Source organism: Ooceraea biroi, chromosome 3 (assembly GCF_003672135.1).
Source record: "Ooceraea biroi isolate clonal line C1 chromosome 3, Obir_v5.4, whole genome shotgun sequence".
NCBI lineage: Eukaryota > Metazoa > Arthropoda > Insecta > Hymenoptera > Formicidae > Ooceraea > Ooceraea biroi.
This window is the reverse complement of record NC_039508.1, coordinates 4,081,447-4,102,049: the sequence shown is the minus strand read 5'-3', so window position 1 is coordinate 4,102,049 and position 20,603 is coordinate 4,081,447. Positions and strand designations below refer to the sequence as shown.

The 20,603-nt window shown below is 38.7% G+C and overlaps 4 protein-coding genes across 9 annotated transcripts; 2 read left to right on the top strand and 2 right to left on the bottom strand.

Moving 5' to 3' along the window:
- The first annotated feature begins 4,630 nt into the window (after positions 1–4,630).
- LOC105285724 (proclotting enzyme) lies at positions 4,631–8,328 on the top strand. Its single transcript, XM_026968336.1, has 6 exons — positions 4,631–5,673; positions 5,808–6,138; positions 6,270–6,496; positions 6,569–6,761; positions 6,903–7,177; positions 7,261–8,328. Exons 1-6 carry the CDS (start codon positions 5,244–5,246, stop codon positions 7,554–7,556), a joined length of 1,752 nt encoding a protein of 583 aa, XP_026824137.1. The 5' UTR covers positions 4,631–5,243; the 3' UTR covers positions 7,557–8,328.
- On the bottom strand, positions 8,069–11,224 carry LOC105285705 (coiled-coil domain-containing protein 149). Its single transcript, XM_011350088.2, has 9 exons — positions 11,084–11,224; positions 10,815–10,984; positions 10,484–10,733; positions 10,141–10,307; positions 9,994–10,066; positions 9,854–9,938; positions 9,625–9,769; positions 9,450–9,547; positions 8,069–9,238 (listed from the first exon to the last, which is right to left on the bottom strand). The coding sequence occupies exons 1-9, from the start codon at positions 11,141–11,143 to the stop codon at positions 9,012–9,014; spliced, it is 1,275 nt and encodes a 424-aa protein (XP_011348390.1). The 5' UTR covers positions 11,144–11,224; the 3' UTR covers positions 8,069–9,011.
- A 97-nt stretch (positions 11,225–11,321) lies between these two features.
- On the top strand, positions 11,322–13,417 carry LOC105285707 (translation initiation factor eIF-2B subunit alpha). Its single transcript, XM_011350096.2, has 8 exons — positions 11,322–11,458; positions 11,558–11,659; positions 11,753–11,892; positions 12,019–12,135; positions 12,234–12,346; positions 12,525–12,669; positions 12,739–12,864; positions 13,112–13,417. The coding sequence occupies exons 1-8, from the start codon at positions 11,446–11,448 to the stop codon at positions 13,259–13,261; spliced, it is 906 nt and encodes a 301-aa protein (XP_011348398.2). The 5' UTR covers positions 11,322–11,445; the 3' UTR covers positions 13,262–13,417.
- Positions 13,418–13,803: 386 nt separating this feature from the next.
- LOC105285706 (tyrosine-protein kinase Fer) lies at positions 13,804–20,468 on the bottom strand. Of its 6 annotated transcripts, XM_011350090.3 has the most exons (16): positions 20,385–20,468; positions 19,864–20,321; positions 19,605–19,778; positions 19,360–19,456; positions 19,069–19,264; positions 18,688–18,825; positions 18,204–18,413; positions 17,919–18,102; positions 17,482–17,655; positions 16,684–16,917; positions 16,354–16,530; positions 16,062–16,275; positions 15,753–15,905; positions 15,538–15,660; positions 15,330–15,452; positions 13,804–15,217 (listed from the first exon to the last, which is right to left on the bottom strand). In XM_011350090.3, the coding sequence occupies exons 2-16, from the start codon at positions 20,074–20,076 to the stop codon at positions 15,075–15,077; spliced, it is 2,553 nt and encodes an 850-aa protein (XP_011348392.1). In that variant the 5' UTR covers positions 20,077–20,321; positions 20,385–20,468; the 3' UTR covers positions 13,804–15,074. The 6 variants fall into 6 exon arrangements, 5 of the variants coding, with proteins under 5 accessions (XP_011348392.1, XP_011348391.1, XP_011348395.1 ...); XM_011350089.3 differs by having other exon boundaries at positions 19,864–20,434; XM_011350093.3 differs by lacking the exon at positions 20,385–20,468 and having other exon boundaries at positions 19,605–19,798; positions 19,864–19,986.
- Positions 20,469–20,603: the final 135 nt, after the last annotated feature.

The following is a 20,603-nucleotide window of genomic DNA, read 5'->3' as shown; positions in this document are numbered from 1 at the left end:
CATGCATAACTCGCGAGCGCTCTCGCGCTGATCCCGCGCGCGACGACGACGCTCTTAGTTAAAATAGTTCGGCGTCGCGTCTCACGTGGCCGGGTGGTCACAGGTGCGTCGTGACGGTGACACAAACGCTGGGGATGTCCGCGGGATAAACGGTTCTCCCTCTTCTAACGGAGATGTCGTCGACAGTGGTCCTGAGTAAGTGTAACAATCTGCGAGACGTACGTCCCTTCGCACTTATTTCGATGCGTGTGTTTTTGTAGAAAAGTGTCCGAGTTTTATGTACAAATAATACGGATGTGTTGTCGATGATACACGGATTGTAAAGCGCGTTGGAGTAATAATTGGCGAGATGGGATGTCACGCGACAGCGACAGCGAATTATTCACACGTCCGTGCGTGACTAGCAGCGCGGATTAAGTCTCAAAAGTGAAAACGATCGAGCTGATATGCGTCGAGGAAGACTATAGAATAAGAAAGCGATCTATTTAAATGCTCCTTTACTCGCATGCAAGATCGCTTTCTAAACTACGTTTTCGATTTATTTTCGGTTTATGAAATTGCACGTGCACGATAAAACGCAACAGGATTAATATACTGTAAGACACGATCGGAGATACTTGAAAGAATAAATTAGAGTAGAAGCGGTTTTCTAAAAAGGACGTTTATCTAAAACTATTTCTTAAAGAGAAAGGAGATAGGAGGCTTGTTTCTTTCATATCAAATGTAGCTTCTATTATCTTTATTTATTGTGAACGCCTTGCGCGTATTAAAGATGACCTGGATTATATGTTTATAAATCCTGTGCCTCGTGCGTATGGTATGAATCTCACTTTCTCGGGTTAGTTCACCGCCGTGAATTGTCCAGTGATACGGAATCCTAGTGACCTACTGGCAAAATTCCATGCAATTTAGATTCTCTCACCGCGGCTGTAAGATCGCAACTCGCGATTGTGCGCTAATGGCGCTCATGCACCGTAACATCATACCTTACGAATTAATTATCATTTAAAATGCAATTACATGCGTTTTTATTTGCCAAATTATGAAGCTTTCAAGTAGAATTACTTGTATCGATAAGAACTTTTCAAGTTTACATTATCTTTAATTGTATCTTTAATCGCACGTTGCTTACATAATTCGCACCTCATCAAGTTTTGTATTTAAGAAAACGAATAGCGGGAAATCTCGCGAGTTGCATTTAGCATACATGCACGTGTCATATATTTGAACAAATGGAATATTTAAAAAAATATTTTTGGTAACAGATTAAAAACAAATATTTTTAAAATTTTTATTATAAATTAAAAAATATATATTTGTTTTTAATCTGTTATGAAAAAATATTTTTTTTAATATTCCATTAATAATCTATTATAAATTAATATTTTATTTAACTATTATATATGAAAACGTTTCTTCAATGTGTATGATTTCTTCATGTAACATAACTTCTCTGGAATGGAAAATTCGCGTGTATGCGTTTTTGAAAGTGGAGTGCCTGAATAAGTATCATGAAATGTTGCATTACGATCTCTCGACAGGCTCCATTTGAAGATTTAAATGATGGTAGGACGATATACACGTCCGGACGTGTTCTCCTTTTTTCCGCGTCACGCGGTGTCGCGAATAAAATCGCGGGGTCCGTACGACACATGCATCACACACGCACGCACGCAGGACGCATAGCAGATCTGGGTTACTGCGTGGGTATAAACCGTATATTCTTTGCTGTATACACGTACACGCTAGCAGGGAGATACAAAGAGATTCTTCGACACGTCGTAAAAAGAGACGCGCCTTTTTTTCTCACAGAAATCAGTCGGGCGAAATGTGCTTGGATGGAATAGCGATGAAATAACACCTTTGTGCGACGCCGATTAATGTGTGGCACACTACAAATCTATGTACAAACTGTCTAAAAGCTTTGACTTCTTCTGTTGGCTACTCTTTGTGAGGATAATCTTTTCTCGGCAAAAATGCGGAAGTGGTCACTCGTCGTAACACGTTTTTATTCGTAGGCGGTCCATTAAGTTTCGCTTGTTAACATTTTATTACTCGTCTCGAAATCTGTGTTGGTGTATTTGTTGCTTTACTTTGTTTAAAGATTGAATTCTTCACGAAAAAGACGTCTAATAATTTGAAACAGCACTTAAAAACTATATGTGTACAGATATATATTTAGATATATCTATTAAACTCATTTAATGCCGACAAGTTCGGTTGTCCGCATGACTCAGCTCTTAAAAGCGCAAATTTGCATGCACGTTCGTTTCCACTCGTGCAATTTGCTGGATGTAGTCCGAGCTTTTTTTGCTTTTCGCGTTTTCACATTTTCTCTGCGGCCGATCGGTGAAACACGAAAAGCCGAAGGCAAATCAGAATCGCGTATCAATCGTGTCTACCTTACGCGGTAACAGTAAATCTGGACATTAATTGTCGAGGCTCACGACGCGTGAAACTGCTAAAGTACACTTTCTTCGTAGAACTTTAAAGTATCTCCGCTAATATAATTATCCTAATCATATATCATGACTAGGATAATCATGACTAATAAAATTTTAATTCCGAGACTAACAGCACGTGAAGAAAGTCATAATCCACCTAGTAATCGCAACAAGAGATGTAACAATATTACAAATTGCAGAGTAAAAGCCGGACGGTCTGTTGATGCAATACAATGCAATTCACGCTGCAATTTTAACGTCCTTCGACCCGCATGCTGCGAAACATCCAACTAATCCTGATACACATTATCAAAAGTGTCCTTGTAACGTTTGCAGCTGGGATAAAGAGGCGTTGATCCCAGAGCAATAAATCCTTTGACTTTCCTAGCTCAGAATCATAGTCTTCCTTCAAATGCAAATCAATGCTAACAAAATGCCATATCTTGTAATTCAGTAGCCAATTTAATTCTGAAAACAATGAAATAGATTAGGGCCGTCCTTGTAACACTTGCAGCTGGGATAAAAATGATCCATGAGTAAGAGTCCTTCGATTTTTCTGTCTCTGGACAGAAACATAGCTTTAACTAGACAGAGTCTTAGCTTTCTTTCAAATGCAGATTGATACTAGCTCGACATTGTTCTCGTCGTCGGTGAAATCTCTCCTTAGTCATCTCCTCTGTTCTCTTTTCCAAATTTTCTAGTCTCAATCTGCAACGAGAGAATTTTTAAAAAATCATCTAATAACTAAACTTGGGAATTCCAAAACGGCGAAGCAAGAATTCATCTTCAGGAGAGTCTCGCCGCGGTGTTTACGATCGGATTTCCCCGGAACTCAGGACATCACGCAACAATTACCCGAGGAACGACGCTCCTACTCTCGTCCCCGTCTTTCCGAGAGAATCGCCAACGGATGAAGCTTCTCCTCTCCTCTCCTCGATGTATCAGTGAACGGAAGAAGAAAGGCACACTTTCTCGCCGGGCAACTTTCACCGTCGATGAAGAGAAGCACCGTCCGATGCACGAGGTGGCCGCAACCAGTTCCGAAAAATCCTACTTCCAGGACACGTAATTTTGTAATTACGCACGGCCTTGGCCCGCGATCCCGATCCCGGACTTTGGGGGGCCCCTCGAGGATCAGAGGAAGCCGAGATGTATTTTTAGCACCTGCGACTAGCATCTTCCAAAAAGTATTCCTCCTCAATTGGGTCACACACATACGTGTTACATATACGCATACTGTGCGCACGATTGTGACTTCGGCCGCTTCTTTGATGAGCCTTTAACAAGCGGCTGGCTGATTGTTCAAGCGTTATTTTCTTTTCTTTTTTTTTCAGCAAGACTTATGCTTTCGTGGTCGATCAGAGACAGGTGGAGATACTCTATTCATCGGGCATGACTCGGTTTAAAACCCGGAACCGCGTCCGAATCGAGAAACTGTCCGATAATAGTGCTAGGCCTCGAGACAACGAATTAGCATCTCTTTTCGAGGACAATTCTGTGGGATACAACAATACTTAATGCTCCACTTAATTTCACCTAATTAACAACGAGAGGAACGACTGGCAAGAACGAAACGTGACGAGCCCCCCGGCGAGACTCGTGCGACGAACTGGTGTCGGGCCGAGCTCTAATGAAGAGTTCTCGCACGTAATTACGGTATTAATCACAGGAACACCTGCGAACACCTCGGCACTCTTCTTGTTGTCAGCGAAATCTCTCCTGCTAGCCATACATTTTTAATTCCGCGCTTAATAAACGTTCGTGTCTCTCGTGACGAGCACGAATACGCTTGCGGTCAAATGCGTGCTTTATGAATATTCCTTTTCCTCCGCTTTAGAAAGTCTCTTCGTGCGTTTTCGCGCGTGGCTGACTGCCATCGAGAGTTCCTTTTGACGTTTATCCCTGTGAAACCAAGTGACGCAGATCTCAGGCCAACATCCGCGTTCGAAATTTCGACGAATTCTAGGAAAAGTGGAAAGCCGGGTTTGTCCCGGCACGCGTTTTCATGTTGCGTAACACCGTTTATTACGCACGTGTTACGGCAAGGATATACCGATGATAAATGATTGCGCAAAGTGGACTACGGGAAAACCAGGCGACCAAGTAGCATTAGAGTAAAAAATAGTAAAATTAAAATTAAATTAAATTTTATAGAATTAAATAAAAATTAAATTAGAAAAAATAGTAAAATTAAAATTATGTTAAATTTTTTAGAATTAAATTAAAACTACTCATCTCTCTCAGCGGATTAATTATTAAACTAAACTTCTTGAACTATTGGCTCGACAATTTAATTCACATTCCCGTTAATACGAATAATGCGGAATATATAATTCCGTGCCGTTCATATATAGAAGAATCCCTGTAATTCACGTAACGACGTATTCGCGTTTCAGACTTGTGCATAATATGGAGTCTATTCACCGGCTCCGTCCCGTATACCGAAGATGTCGTGCATTACCGCAGTTACCGTAAGTACCTTTTTCGTAAACCCGGTAAACAGTACTTAGCGTAAACATCACTTGCAATGCATGTACAATTCGATTCGGTTCGATCAGACTCTGCGATCTCTCATCCGTCATCGTTATCACGGCAGTTGAAACCCATTCAACGCATCCCGATATCCTCGTGAATGAAAGTGGAGCGCGAATGAGAACGTGACCACGATTTATCGAGATAATCGCGATTACGTCACTCCTGAGCGGCGTTTCTAACGATGATGAATTAGATTACGCAACTCCGAGAGTGCCTTTTGGAAAACTCGTTGCCCGCGATGACGATGACGAATCACCAAGCAGCATGTATGAAACACCTCGCGCTTCCTCGTCAGCTGTTTACCGTAGCAAGGATCATCCCTTGTACTTTTCCCGCACAATTTCTTTTCACTGGGTGAAGCTTCTAACTTATATGAGGCAATGTCGCGCAGCGTACGGATACCGAAACGCCTACATCTCGCCAACGAGAGGGTGGTCGCACTCCTGGGACACTGGACCGAGCAGGTCGGACAGACCGTTATACCGCCGGGACACGCAGGTGCGCCCTTACACGCAGCTGGTGAAGGTGGTGGAACAAGAGCAGAGCGATCCTTTGACAACTATAAGTGAAACCCTGGGCGCTTTGAACACCGTGGGCAACTATATTGTCAACATGACGAGGGGTGTCGAGATCTCGAATTATCCGCCGAAAGAGCTGCCCTCCGCACTGTACACCATCTCTAAGAATATTTTAGGTAATAGCTGAATAAACATTTAATTCCCTCGATTAATTTATACACAATGATTCTATTTGTTGATTTAATTTTCTACTTGTTGAATTAATTACTAGCACATGTTCCTCGATATTGAAAAAGTTATTGCTTTTCAGGCCGTAACGTGACGGACAGCATTGCGCCTTTAGTGCGCGGCGTAGCGCTACCACTGCGACAAACAATCGCATCCTCAACGCAGACGCCACCGGTTCAGCAGCAACAACAGCAACAACAATCCACAGAAGAACTTACGAACAGAGATAAGGAATCTACTCCGTCCACGTGCACAACGGCTGAAGGTGGACCCGGAAAGTGCCAGGATCTCAGCAACTGTCCGCAACTGTTACTCGACCTCACGAAACTGAGGCAGTCGTTGTGCTTCAAGAGTCTGTTCGTACCAGGAGTTTGCTGTCCAGTGGACAAAGTCGGCAATCCCTCGATCCCCATGTAAGCCTCGAATTCATATTATTTCCCACGTGACCGTCCATTTAACAAATTTTAAGAGGAATTAAGCTACGGAAGATACCTTATTTATGGCGAAATAAATAAAAGAAACTAGCGCGAATGGGATGTTGCAGTATAACCGGGGGAAGTGGTTCTGGGATCGACCACGGTGGACATCCTACACGACCGCCGATTCGACCCACGAAACCCCTTACGCCACGCCCGATACCGTTGTATCCGGTGGTATCCTCGACAGTGAGGCCTACAACGCACGTTCCATCGCCAGACATACTGGCCAATAATACAAGTGGCTACGAAACGATTGGGACGATCGACAATAATTTCATTCAGGATGATGACGGTACTTCTCGATATTTAATATTGCTTATTTAAAAACTATATGTTTTAAAGTGAAAAATACTGATCTGTATAGAGTGCGGAGTGAGAAATTCAGGGAAGTATCGGGTGGTCGGAGGCGAGGAAGCATTACCCGGTCGCTGGCCCTGGATGGCGGCAATCTTCCTTCACGGTTCCCGACGAACAGAATTCTGGTGCGGTGGATCGTTGATAGGACCGCGCCACATCCTCACCGCTGCTCATTGTACGCGGGATCAACGACAGCGACCGTAAGTGACCATCTACTGATTACAAAAATTCCTTTTAACAAATAATAAAGAAAACTTAATTCGCACAGTCTTGTATACAACAAGATATATAATATTTAAATAATTTCTAATATAAAATATTAATAATTTCTGATTGACTAGTTTCGCCGCTCGTCAGTTCACCGTACGTCTCGGCGACATTGACTTGGAGAGGGACGATGAGCCCTCATCGCCGGAGACCTATGCCGTACGGGAGATTCATGCGCACCCCAAGTTCTCACGCGTTGGATTTTACAACGACATTGCCGTTCTCGAGCTCACGAGGCCCGTAAGAAGATCGCCATACGTGATACCGATATGCTTGCCGCAAGTGCGTTCTCGCATGCAACTCGCCGGCACCAGACCAACCGTGGTCGGCTGGGGCACTACGTATTATGGTGATTCTTTATCTTAAATTTCCGTGTAATTTCTTTCTCTCTCATTTTTTCGATGCTTTTAATGCTTTTTGATGATGTAACAGGTGGGAAAGAGAGCACCGTTCAACGGCAGGCGGTCCTACCGGTGTGGAGGAACGAAGACTGCAACGCGGCTTACTTTCAGCCGATTACCAGCAACTTCTTGTGCGCCGGTTATACCCAGGGTGGCAAGGACGCGTGCCAAGGCGACTCGGGTGGACCGTTGATGCTGCGAATCGATGAGCGATGGACGCAGATCGGTATCGTCTCGTTTGGCAATAAGTGCGGCGAGCCCGGCTATCCTGGCGTGTACACGCGCGTCTCCGAATACACCGATTGGATTAAAAGTAACATAAAGTAACTACGAAATCGTACAGCAACATTATATAATGCAGCGCTCGTATCCTGAAAAACAAGACATGCACATAAATCTATTTAAAAAAATATAAAAAATATAAATATAAAATATAAAAATAATAGATTTCCTGTAAGAGATCGATGAATTGAAACATATTAGAATCTTTTAATGAAAGATTGAACGAATTTCGAGATTATGAATTTTAAGATGTTCTCGATTCCATTTTCTAATTGGTCTGCTTCTTGTGACTTATCATGAAAAATTTGTATTGTGTCAGAGTTGATGACACTGGGATATTCTACTGTGTTACGTGCCAGAACATACATTGATATACATATATATAGATTTGTAACACGTATGTGCCTCACGTTATCTATCTTTTATACCATATGTTATCTTCAATTCTGAAAAATGTTAAATAATATTTACGACACACGTTCGAGAACATAGTAAACATTCAACAGGATTTTAAACGACACCAAGATGTGTAATATATACGCTCTTTCGCAGTTTTCTTACAATCGTTTTTTATTGTGTCGATAAATGTACAGTCGTACTCCTTAAACGTGTGCATAAGGTACAGAAACATTTAACAACTATCCATGTTTTTGCGGCAACGCATTAGCGTGATCATGTGTATATTCAAATGAATAACTTGTCAATAAATTATTATCATACTATATATTTATGTAACGTATGTAATTAGAATTTTGTAATTATATAGAATGTAACAATATCTAATAATACACACACATCATTAAATGTACATACGGCGTAAATCATCTGACAAATTTATCTCTTCAATTTATAGTTAATAGAAATAAAATAAATAGCACTTACGTCAAATACATGAAGGATGGATATAGCATTCCAAGTATTCAACGTGAGCTCTATCGTAATTGTTCTACTGTCAATTCATTACGTATTGCAATGCTGCAGTTACACATAAGCGATATGTCCATTAATTTGTTGACAACAAATGATGTCGCGTAACTAAATGTTCTTCATAAATCATGAAGAAAATCTTTCACGATAAAATCATCTCTAACCGCGACTTCTCTTGACAAAAATATCGATTTAATAATTTGCTGGCACTCATAATAGAGTTTGCTGCTTCTTAAATATAACTCATAAAGACTAGATTTACGAAGACTAATTCCCAGATAGCACGGAGAGTTCAAAAAGGATTCTTGTCTATGTCACAAATTCCGAGTTCATTTTCAGATGCAAAAAGAATTCTTTTACGCTCCATAACATTTTTTCTATTCTTTTTGCATCCGAAACTGAACTCGGAATTAGTGACATGGCAAGTGAATTCGTTTTAGACTCTCTGTCTGCTATCTGAGTCGTTCAATGAACCGTGTTGATTAGAGATTGCCCCAACCCAGAAATATGCTTTATACACACGCGTCGTGTGTACAGAGGCACGTGCATCTTTTTACATGTACACTTTTAATTTCATATTTTTTGTTTGTCCTTATCCTTCAAATTGTTTAACGCCTTTTGGACCAAGACTCCTAGATTCTTTGGAAGACTCATTTGTATCGATTGCAACTGCTGCATAACTTGACTCTCGGGTGACGAGCTACAATGCACATTGTTCTCATCTGTTATGATACTGTTCTCCTCGATGCTATCCGTATTACCATTAACTGCGTGATCCAAATCGTTTAACTCATTATCACCTGCAAAGGATAAGTATGATAGTAATATTATATAATAATACATATATTAATTATATATATTATATGGTGTATGTGTAAATAATATATAATATAATACATAATATAATATATATAATTAAATTATTAAAAATTAATTAATTAAATAGAATCATTTATTTCAATTTATTAATTAATATAATTAAATAGTATATCTTGCATAATGATAGCTCACATTTCGAATCAATATTGGCGCTCGTGTATCCTTCCAAGAGCTTCATGGTTGGTGATTGTATCGCACTGTCCAATTCGCAAATCCTCAACGCCAATATTCTGCAAACAACGTACACAACGTATAAATTACCTTGCAAAATCTCCGACATCTACGCAAGTCGCAATGAATTCTTTACTTGTTCGCCTTCTTCTGGTGCGCCAGAGCTAAAGTCTTGTCATTCAACGCCTCCAACAGGGCTGTGCAAAGACATCGTAAATCGGTGACAGCAGCGGCAGATTTCTGAGGCGGAATGTAAGAACTCTCCTGAAGAAGTTGTTCCACTAGAAACGGAGAGAAACAGTCTCGCGTTAACAATTTCTGGCATAGCGAAGTGTTACGAACTATATACGCAGCACGAATCTTACCCTGCTTGTGAGTCATCACCGTTCCAGCCGCGGAATTGACTCCCAACTTCATGGCCCCCTTAGCCCTTTTGCTGTCCAGCATGCTCTGCAAAAATTAACGATTACAAATTCGAAAGAATGTTCATAATTCTTTGAACTACCTTATATTTCGACAACGATTGACGCGTGAGTTCCTTTTCCTCGAGCAATTGTTGCAGTCTCTCTTGTAGATACCTGAAGCAAAATTTGCCCTATAAAGCAGACCAGAAAATGTATACCTCCAAACTAATTGCTCGTTCGTTGGTTACCTATTCTCATTGATAAGTGCGTCCAGGTCAACTGGTTTGGAAGCACTTAGAGCTTTAGACAGTTCATGATTCAGACGATGCGCTTTACACTTGAACGCGTCTCTTTCTACTTCCAATTCATGCTTCTCATCGAGCACGGTCTGCAGATCCGTTTGCAACTGTGAACACTACAATGGAAATAGAGGGAAATTATTAAATAAATGAGCAATGTCATGTAATAATTCTAAACTTCAAATTCAAGCATCTAATTAATCTTCCACTAGTGGTGCGTGGTCTGTGTAACAATTAATGTATCAATGTATTTATTGTAATTGCTATAATTATTAACTGTTTATATACTTACCCTTAAATTTAATTTCTCTAGTTGCTCTATCATCTCCTCTCTCTGATGCATCGCTGGTGCAAGCTGAGCCTCTTGGTCAACCGAAACCCGATTGTTATGATTATTATTCGTACGTAATGCCTTTATATCGCCCTCTGCGTCCATCAGCCTTTGCCTCAACGTTTCAACTTGTAGCCTCAGGCATTTGTTCTGTTCCCGTGCTTCCGTCAATAGATCTAATGTTCTAAAATTATTCTCTAAACTGTCACACCTGCAGAACATATTTATTACTTAATAAAAGAGATCACAAGATAGGATATTCTTGTTCCATTTGATTTGCATTGCGACGTACTTGTTCGACTCCTTCGTATCACACATCTGCTTCTTCAAGTGCAAAAATCTTTCCTGTATTTTTTCAGCCATCAATTTAAATTGATCTCGCTGTATTTTATATTGATTCAACTCTTGGCTCAACACCACGAGCGCGTCAGACTTTACCTGCAGCTTTTTCCTTAATATCGCCTGCAAATGCATAGACGTAAATTTTTTATATGAAGCCTCAAATGTTTACGAGTTTGTTAAAATATTCACATATTTTCAGCAAACATTTTATTAACCTACTTTGGATTCTACGTCAGCATCGTTATCGTCCTCTTTGCCATGGCCAGATTTGTCATCCATTTTTTTGTCTGATTTGTCTTAACTAAAAGCAATAATTAACTCACGGAAAGTGTGTTTTGTATGTACGTGACACTTTTGACAGTTCTACAAGTCGTACGAAATCATAATTATCAGGACATCCATCTGACAGATTATTTCGCGACGGTTAGGTTAGGTTAGTAGTTTGACAACGATTACAAATGGATAGTATTGAGAGAACGAGGGATGGAGAGTGTGTTAACCTAAAGAGCAAAATTTGACATATTATCTATTTATTAATTATCGGAACAACCAGTTACATGCAAATTTGACAAATCGTAGCAATGGATAGGAGAGGTACGTGTTCAATCGAAAGATCATCTGAAATACGGATTTACCTAATAATGCAACGTGTTTTCTTAAGAGGTTAACACAACTCGGTAATATATCTTGCAGAAATCCGTCAATACTTTAACGATATCATTAAAAATGAGAAGGACGTGTCCGCTGGGATGGCTGCAATTCGTACTTTATTAAAAGTACTGGAACACTCGAAATGTAAGTATCATTTCGACTACAATATGTTGTACGTATCATTGAGCAAATTGATCATCATCACAAATATTTAAAAACCCGATACTCTCTTTGTAGCAGAAACAGTTCAGGAACTCCGGGGTTGCTTGCAAGATGCAATCGATGCTATGAGATCCACAGAAACTCCCGTCACCGCAATTGCCTCCGGCAGTGAATTGTTCCTCCGTTTCATCACACTAGCGACATTGGATACTCCTGTAAGAATACTTTGGTATCTAGACTCCTTCTTTTGTTTCTTCCTCAAGCTAGATTTATTCTTTAAATTTTTATTTTGCACTTCAATCGTGTATTTTGAATTTACTTACTATCGCACTTTGAATCAGTCATTTGCAGAGTGCAAAGGAATCATGTTAGACAGAGGCAAGATATTCTATGAGAAACTAGTTGCAGCGCGAGGGAAAGTAGCTAAAGTAGCGGAACATTTTATTACAGATGGTTCGGTAAGAGCAGTTTTATATAAAAAAACTAGAATCAAAAAGTATCTCCAAATTGTTTTCCCGACACTCGCTCGTTGTCATATATTGCATCATCCTTCCAGACTATACTTACACACTCCAAATCGAGAGTTGTGCTGCAAGCAATGAAGGAAGCAGCCGCAAACAATAAAATATTCGAGGTATACGTGACATCATCTTCGCCTGACAATATCGGGTACGTATGAATCTCTTTTGTAACGAAAACAGTTTTGTACAGGGTGATTCAGACCACTCGTCGCCAGCTATTTTTCTCAAAAATGTGACATCACAGGAAATTAGGCAAAAAATTGTCATCGCTAATGGGCACCGAACCAATGATTAGCTGTAACTTGTGTTTTGTCTCTTTCAAACAGTGAAGAGATGTGCAGGAACTTAACGAAACTAGGAATATCGTGTACGATGATCTTGGACTCTGCAGTGGGATATGTGATGGAACAAGTGGATATGGTGATGGTAGGAGCTGAGGGTGTCGCAGAAAGTGGCGGTGTGATCAACAAAGTATGTAGCAACAACTTGACGGTAAAGCAAGTTCCCCAAAATTGAAAAAAACATTTATTGCCTTTACAGATAGGCACGTATACAATGGCCATATGTGCGAAAGAGATGAAGAAACCATTTTACGTATTGACAGAGAGTTTCAAATTCGCAAGGATCTATCCCTTGAACCAGGTAGACCTGCCTAACGAATTTAAGGTAAATTATCACACGTTTACGTAACTAATAAGTAAGTATTCTGATTTACTAAATAGCTCTAATATGTCTGCATAAAATTATATATATTATTGCTTCCAATCGAGTTTGGATTTCCGGGTTAAAACCATCAAGTTAAAGTTCTTATCACTCATGAAACATCGAAATCAAAACGACAAGAAACGTCCAGCCCACAAGACAAAGCAATAATTTACGTTACGGAACTCTCATACATTGTTACATTTTGCAGTATACATCCAGTACTCTAAGTAATGATCTGAAGAAGGAGCATCCATTAGTGGACTATACTCCGCCTCACTACATCAGTTTGTTGTTCACCGACTTAGGAATTCTGACGCCGTCAGCTGTTAGTGACGAACTCATAAAATTGTATTTATAATTCGGAATTTTTTTCACACAAATACACTAATATATGTGAAATTTCTAAATTTTATTTGTAAATTTCTAAATTTCACGATATAACATAGTAATACATAGAGATATGTTACTTGTTGATAAAGTGTTTCTTATTCTCTTTCTAAATAAATGCTAAAATTAAAATTGTCGAAATGTTATACTTTTATAAAAAAAGACTAATATATATAATCTTTATTAATTTATTACACAGCAATATATTGAGTATTTGCATAACGGAAACGAATGTCTTTCATGTCAAGTATCAACAAAAATCATCTGGAGCGCCCTCGCTCTCTTACAGATTACATAGAAATGCGGAGCGTGCGAAATGAACTTGAAACGAACTTTCCGAACAACCTAATATAATCTATCGAACAAAAACTGTGCAATCGCGTGCAATATATTATATAACATTGCTGCCATTTAAACAGAAAACAAGGAAGACATCTAAATTAAAAGAACTTTGAATTATTAACTTTGGAAGAGTGTTGAAAGTAACAGTATTTAAACATTTTAAACATTTCATACATTAAGAGTAAAAAATACGTGTCTAACTTTTATTTACAACTTAATTGTATATTGCACAGCGATAATGAACATAAGATTATCGTTAGAGGAAAGGTCTTACACTCGAGATATTAGATTACATGATTCTTAATTCTAGCTTCTTCTTTCAACAGTTTATATAAGAAGAGTATTCTCAGAAGACTTAAAATCAGTAACATAGCTTTTTCTCTCATATTTTCGTCCAGTGAGATTCTATGCTACAAATCTTTCAGCATTCGTGGGTTATTCAATTCCTATTCTGCATGTGTTTGTATACACATACAAGAGAAGTTTACAATATCGATTGAAATTGATATTAAGTATATATCAATAATATTCAATCGATCTCAATACTCAAAAGTATTACAAATATACTTATGAAATTGGATTTAATTTATACAAGTATAATTATTGATTTTAGTATTTATAATTGAATATGTAACAATCTTGATAATTGACCAGGAAGTATTAAATAAATGTATTGCTGTTTAAATGTGTTCAGATTGTATTAAAATATAAAATGCTGGGAAAGGAAATTCCTTGCTAATAAAAATTACAAAATTTATAGAATCATAGTTGCGTATACTTTATATGTACAAGATCTTTGATGTTTTCACTATGTTTCTGATTTCTGTGAAAAATGACAAATTTACAATAAATACACAAGTACAAGATATAATCGAACAATAATGTGACTATAAAATTTAATACACGTATGACGCTCGTTGTTGCATCATATCGTACGTATCCTAAGATGTACACATAAAATGTTAAGGAAAAAGATATAAATGATGACGATAGAGCTGAATAAATAAATAAAGCCTACACGTTACGTCATACAAATACATAACAATAAAAAAAATATTTATGTTCAAATACTATAAGAGGGAGCGGAGAATAGCATCACGGCGAATTGAATTGTATGGACGGAGAAATAGAATAATTTCTAAAGAAATCGGCAAAATGTAAGACAATGGCATTCACGTTGGCGCTATTTCGCAACGGCATAATGGCAATCAGCAGTACGCGTTTCAAACTGGTATGTACAACAAATGTATGTAGATACGTATTGATGGGATAAAATATGATTTGGTTGCGAGCATTTTATATAAGTCGTAAAGCTCCAATATCCTTTTATACATCCATTATCATTAGGATTTCGGAACATGCAAATGTACAAAATAAATGTCAAGAAGCTAGAGCAACAATTTATACTGTTTCGTGTCTGTAAAATACTCTCAACATAATACTTATAGATACGCTTGAGATAATGTCTCGACCACGGTGTATATCTGCTCGAAATGTGGCCGTTTCTCCGGCTCGTATTCCCAACACCGTAGCATTAATCGATATATCTCTTCGGGTGTCTCGTCCGGAGCTGGCATTCGATATCCTAACACAAATTAACAATTTACAAAATTATAAATTAGAATATATATATATATATATATTGATATTGCGCCGTAACAAATATTTATCAACTTTTTTTTTATTTGCTCTCGCACCTGCGTCTATCTTTTCACGTGCCTGCGAGTTGGACATTCCGCTGTACGGATTACCGCCTTTGGAGAATATCTCCCATATCAGAATTCCGTAACTCCATATGTCGCAAAGCGACGTGTATTTACCTACAGTTGCACATTAACATTAATAACGTATTAATAATATAAAATAAAATATTTGTGGTATTATGAAAATGTGCAAAAAGTCTACCAAAATTCAAGGCCTCCGGCGCGGTCCACTTGATAGGAATCTGTTTCATGCCATCCGAAACTATGTACTCTTCCTCCTCTCTGGACATCCCAAAGTCGGAGATTTTGACTATGCATTCGTATCCTGAAGGAAATATCGCATTCGGCATTATATCTTACACGCCAATCATCGTCGATTTTTATGATCACTGAACAATGAAAATACAGTTTATTTACCCACGAGGCAATTGCGAGCGGCTAAATCTCTATGGATGCAATATTTCGATTCCAGGTAGCTCATTCCAGCTGCGGCGTCCTTACACATACGCAGTTGCTCCCGCTGCGTTATCGTACCAGCGTTCTTCCGTAAATAGGTAAGTAACGAACCACCTAAAGTTACCGATATTATCGCAGATATTAATCACAGTTCGTGCATTCGCCCAATTTCAATCCTTCTTTTTCGCAATATTAGGTATTTGTGTTAACGGTTTCTCCGCGTGAAGCGGTTGTACAACACTACTCTCTGGAAAAGATTGATCGGCTTACCAGGTACCAGTTCCATCACGATCATGATCGGCTGCTTCTGCACGCAGATACCGATCAATTTGACTATGTTCGGATGATCGTACTGCTTCAATATTCTCCCCTCTTGTAGAAACTTGCGCTTCTGCTCGTCCGGCAGAGTCACCTTGCATGTTTTCACCGCCACCTCGGTCTTGCCAGTCTTCAGTTGTGCTTTATAAACATCGCCGAAATTCCCCTGCGAACATCGCGTCGTTATCGCCGTTATTACATCGCGGCGTAAAACACCGGGAATATCTATTATCAGCTTACTCACTCGGCCTATTTTCTCCAAAAGGATGACATCATCGTTATTGAGCTCCCACCGCTCGCGCAGGATCGGCGTCTTCAGAATAGCACCAGATCGACTAGTCACCGGCAAGCCAGACAACCATTGATGCTTGATCAATTCTTGAATGGACGGGAACGTAGGTCCCTCGAATCTGTAGTGCCCCTACGATAATACGTTTCAACAGAATTTATTCGTCACAAGTAACAATTAATGATAAATAAATGATGAATTCTACGCGCGAATCGCAAATTCAGATATTGTAATATTATTTCAAATTTATTGTATTACGTATTACACGCACGGCGTGTATCTTACCTCTGGCGTGGTCTGCACGATAAAATGCTTGTGTCCGTCCCAGCAAACGGACAAAACTATTTGACACTCGTCATTCCTCATCGTTTCGCGTACTAAAAAATCTCCTTCGTTGACGAGTAATCGTACAACTTCTTCTCGCGGTAGGACCCCGTGGAACCATTCCTCTTCCGTGAGACCGCCGTTCCCATTAGTTTTTTGATTGTTAGTTAAATGCGAAGTTACACGCAATGGTGCCTAAAGATAAATTTAATCCGTGAGAATAAATATTTATAGTAAAATGGGCAACAATCTTTTCGCGCAATTCTAATTACCACCATATGTACGCTCGGTACAGTGTTATATGAATAAAAATCTATATCAAACAACAATGTTAAACATTCATTTCACGCATAAAATTCCTCATGCTTGGTCATAGCTGATAAGATACCATATTCAACACTATCAGTATGTACACCAAATAATGTATGCATTATTCATGCAATTTTCTAGTTATAGTAAATCTTGTAAATCATGATTTCATAAATTAACATAAAACGTAGTTAATAAAATTGTTTGCAAGTCTTATTAATGTTTATAATGATAAGAAAAATATAAATGCGCTGGACCTTAACAAAACAGCTGAAGTATACTATGTCGTCTTGTGTGTTTGTGGTCACATCATGTGAAATTTGTATCACGCATTTTCGCACAGTCAAAACAGCAAATCAAAATTCAACATTTAGCGTTTCATCGTCTTGCAATTTACAGAAAACATATATGAGCACTTAGACAACACACAAAGTGAAGTGTAGCACATACAACGGGGGGGATATTATTGTCTGCTTTGATCGTAGGCCCCTCACTATTTGCTCTAATCACTCCGTTTTTCGAATCGGTAATTGCTGGCAAAGATTTGAAAGGTGATTTTAACATTGTTATAAATCGCTGATTTCTTCTTAGTGTGAACAAACCACTGTCTGCGACTGTGTTCCTCTGTAATACCACTAAATCTAACTAACTTGTAACTTTGGGCAATCTGGTTCTTAATGAAAATATTCTGGATATTAATTACGATAAAAATCTATGCTATCGATATTTTTAACGTGTTAATATCAAAATTTGGGCTACAGTAACACTATATTATTAAATTTATATTTATATTTATATATTATTAAATTTATTATAATTAAAATCTGTTTTGTACCGTTATCTAATGTACATAAAAAAAAGGAAATTGTTCTTTTATATTTACTCACTTTGTTAATTGTAGACGATTCAGTGAAAGAACCTTCCATAGAAAGATCGCAACCTGACGGTAATTCCTCACAGCCTAATTCGTTGAGAGCACCTCTGATAACATCCACTTGTCTTTGCAATTTTTTCTCTTGACAACGTAATCTCAGTTCTTCCCTTTCGCGAGAATAATCCAAGATTGAAATTCTAGTAGAGTGCAGAACATAAAAACACGTTTGTTAAAAATAATAATCGGTAAACGAGAAATTCTATAAATTGATATTAATATCGTTGACGATATTACATACCTAGAATCACTATTATTCTCTTGCGGAAATTGTGGGCTCTGTCGATTTTGTTGTGTAGTTTTGAGAGAAGTCTCAAGCTCCGTGAGACGACCTCTTAGCCAATCTATGGTTAAATTATCTACAGTTAGCTTATTTGGTGATAATTTCCCTGAAGTGTCGTCCACAAGATTCTCATCAAATGTGAATCTGATTGGAGATGCTGGCCTCGTCCTATATTTTAACATTAGGATTTGTGACACTTAGACGCATACTTCATATATTGTAGGCAGGTGTAACTTTGTGACTAGTAGGGTGACTTTGTGACAAACAGTTATAATTAATTAATTCCGTGTTTCTTAATTAATTATTAACTATTTGTAACAAAGCCATCCCACTAATCATAAAGCCACCCTCACTTATGGTAATAATTAATTAAGAAAAACGGAATATTAATTAATTATTTTTATGAAGAAGAATCAAAGTTGCTATAATGTTAGATACATACTTGTGCTTTCCAATGAAATCTCTATATTCTTCGATAGGCTTGACACCATCGACTACCTTTTGCACTCGTACATGGATCTCCAGAAATTTCTCTGTTGTAAAATCTGAGTATTTTACAATATCCTGAAGTATTCCTTTCCTTAAAAAAAAAAAAAAAGAAAAAAAGAAAGTAGCAAAAATTGTTATAAATATTATAGTATAAAAATAACCATTAATTTCTATAACTGTTTTACCTTCTCCATCTCTAGTTGTGTGCAGATTGAAAAAAACATAGGAAAAATGTAGAGATCTTATTTATCAAACAATAAAAGTTTTTCCTAGTGCCCAAGTTGCAAATCATACAAAGAATATTTACAATAAAATTTAAGTATTTATAACTCACCATGAAGTTATAAATTCTTGGTGAATAGCTTGTTGCCGATGAAGCAAACTTGGCAAGTAACAAGTTCTCAAATCATGTTCGCATTCCGTCACTGCACCCAGCAGTAGTACATATTCATTGTGTGTCAGATGCAGCTTCCTGCATGCTTTCTGATACTTTTCTCTCACTTCATCTAACTTGCGACCTCCCCTACCAGCTAAAGGAAATTATATTACTGTAATAATCCTTCTATTACACAAATGTGCAATTTGTTTCTAATAATATGCAAGTATTTTGATAGAAAATACATACACTTAACATAATACTCTTCGAATCGCGACCTCATTAATTTATACACCTCCAGATTCTTCTGATATTCCATTTTTTTCCTAGTCACATCATCTGTCAACTTGAAAATTGCATGCAAAAAGAGGAAATATTAAACAGCGAGTCAATGATTGAAAAATAAAGTGTGAACATGATATTTATCAAAATTTGTTTAAACTTTTGCTATTACTTATATGTTCCGTTCGCAGTTCAGATCCAATCTCACTTACCTGCTGAAACTGATTGTTCAGCCAGGTCTGCTCCTCTTGATAGAGCTTCCTGGCTCTTCTTCTCTCCGAATATAACATACTTAATTGCTCAACAACTATATTCTCAATAGAATCCGCTTGCTGCTTAATTAGCTTCGCCGTCTGATCAATCGAGTCCATTATGTCTCTCCAGCTCTGCAGCAACATACATGTTTCTAGATAAAAACCAGACACCCAACGAATAAACCTGAGACAGCGAATCAAGCGTCAAGTAGGCTACCTGCAATATGAGACTGCCAACGAGCTCCTCGTTGCGCTCAATCTTCTTCCCTTGCGAGGTGAGCGAGGAAATGGTAGAGGCATACTCCCGGTCGGACTTGACCTTCGTCGTGATGCACCTGCGCATCGTCTCCAGGAGCTTGATCTCGGCATCCTGCCTAGCCAGCAGCGCCTCGTGCGATGCCTGACCCTGCAGGCTCGTGGAGAAGCCCATCCTTGTTAACCGCGAACGTGCAAACTAGTAGCAACGTGCGCTCAACGGCGGCTCATCGGAGTAGGATATTCTGCAGCTGGCATAAGAACGGGTACCCTGACATTTAGCCAAAAGGCTCCCCTCGGGCACGTTAAACGACGACGACGGCGTATCTGAGACTGTTACATGAGCACCATCGTCATCATGACGATGATACGAGTGCCACTCGACTCAACTCCGGCGCGTCCTCGCGCGCTCGCACAATTCTGAGATCAACATTTATATTTATAGCCGAGTCTCCGAAAATTTGCAGAAAAATTCACTCTTACCAGAGAAATACCGCCATTGAGTACAACACACGATGATGTCGAGCAAGGGCCAAGGAAACCGAACGAGGTACAAGAGTATGTATACAGTAGAGTGTACCTCGACATCCCGTTAATTGAAGCGAGATGTGTGAACGCAAAATAAGTAGGTTGCCCGGTAACGCAGTTTCAACTGTTCTTCCTCATTTTTTATTCTTTTTGTTTTCAACATTACATTTATTT

Excerpts from the sequence above, each read along its gene's own strand:
- LOC105285724 (XM_026968336.1), top strand. The coding sequence starts at position 5,244 with ATGTATGAAACACCTCGCGCTTCCTCGTCAGCTGTTTACCGTAGCAAG. Across the intron at positions 6,762-6,902 it reads CGGGATCAACGACAGCGACC|TTTCGCCGCTCGTCAGTTCA; the intron begins GTAAGTGACCAT and ends CTGATTGACTAG. Across the intron at positions 7,178-7,260 it reads CTGGGGCACTACGTATTATG|GTGGGAAAGAGAGCACCGTT; the intron begins GTGATTCTTTAT and ends ATGATGTAACAG.
- LOC105285705 (XM_011350088.2), bottom strand. The coding sequence starts at position 11,143 with ATGGATGACAAATCTGGCCATGGCAAAGAGGACGATAACGATGCTGAC. Across the intron at positions 10,734-10,814 it reads GATACGAAGGAGTCGAACAA|GTGTGACAGTTTAGAGAATA; the intron begins GTACGTCGCAAT and ends TATGTTCTGCAG. Across the intron at positions 9,939-9,993 it reads AATCGTTGTCGAAATATAAG|AGCATGCTGGACAGCAAAAG; the intron begins GTAGTTCAAAGA and ends TAATTTTTGCAG.
- LOC105285707 (XM_011350096.2), top strand. Across the intron at positions 11,660-11,752 it reads AGTACTGGAACACTCGAAAT|CAGAAACAGTTCAGGAACTC; the intron begins GTAAGTATCATT and ends CTCTCTTTGTAG. Across the intron at positions 12,347-12,524 it reads TCTTCGCCTGACAATATCGG|TGAAGAGATGTGCAGGAACT; the intron begins GTACGTATGAAT and ends TCTTTCAAACAG.
- LOC105285706 (XM_011350090.3), bottom strand. The coding sequence starts at position 20,076 with ATGGGCTTCTCCACGAGCCTGCAGGGTCAGGCATCGCACGAGGCGCTG. Across the intron at positions 18,103-18,203 it reads GAGAATAATAGTGATTCTAG|AATTTCAATCTTGGATTATT; the intron begins GTATGTAATATC and ends GCACTCTACTAG. Across the intron at positions 15,661-15,752 it reads CGCTCGCAATTGCCTCGTGG|GATACGAATGCATAGTCAAA; the intron begins GTAAATAAACTG and ends TATTTCCTTCAG.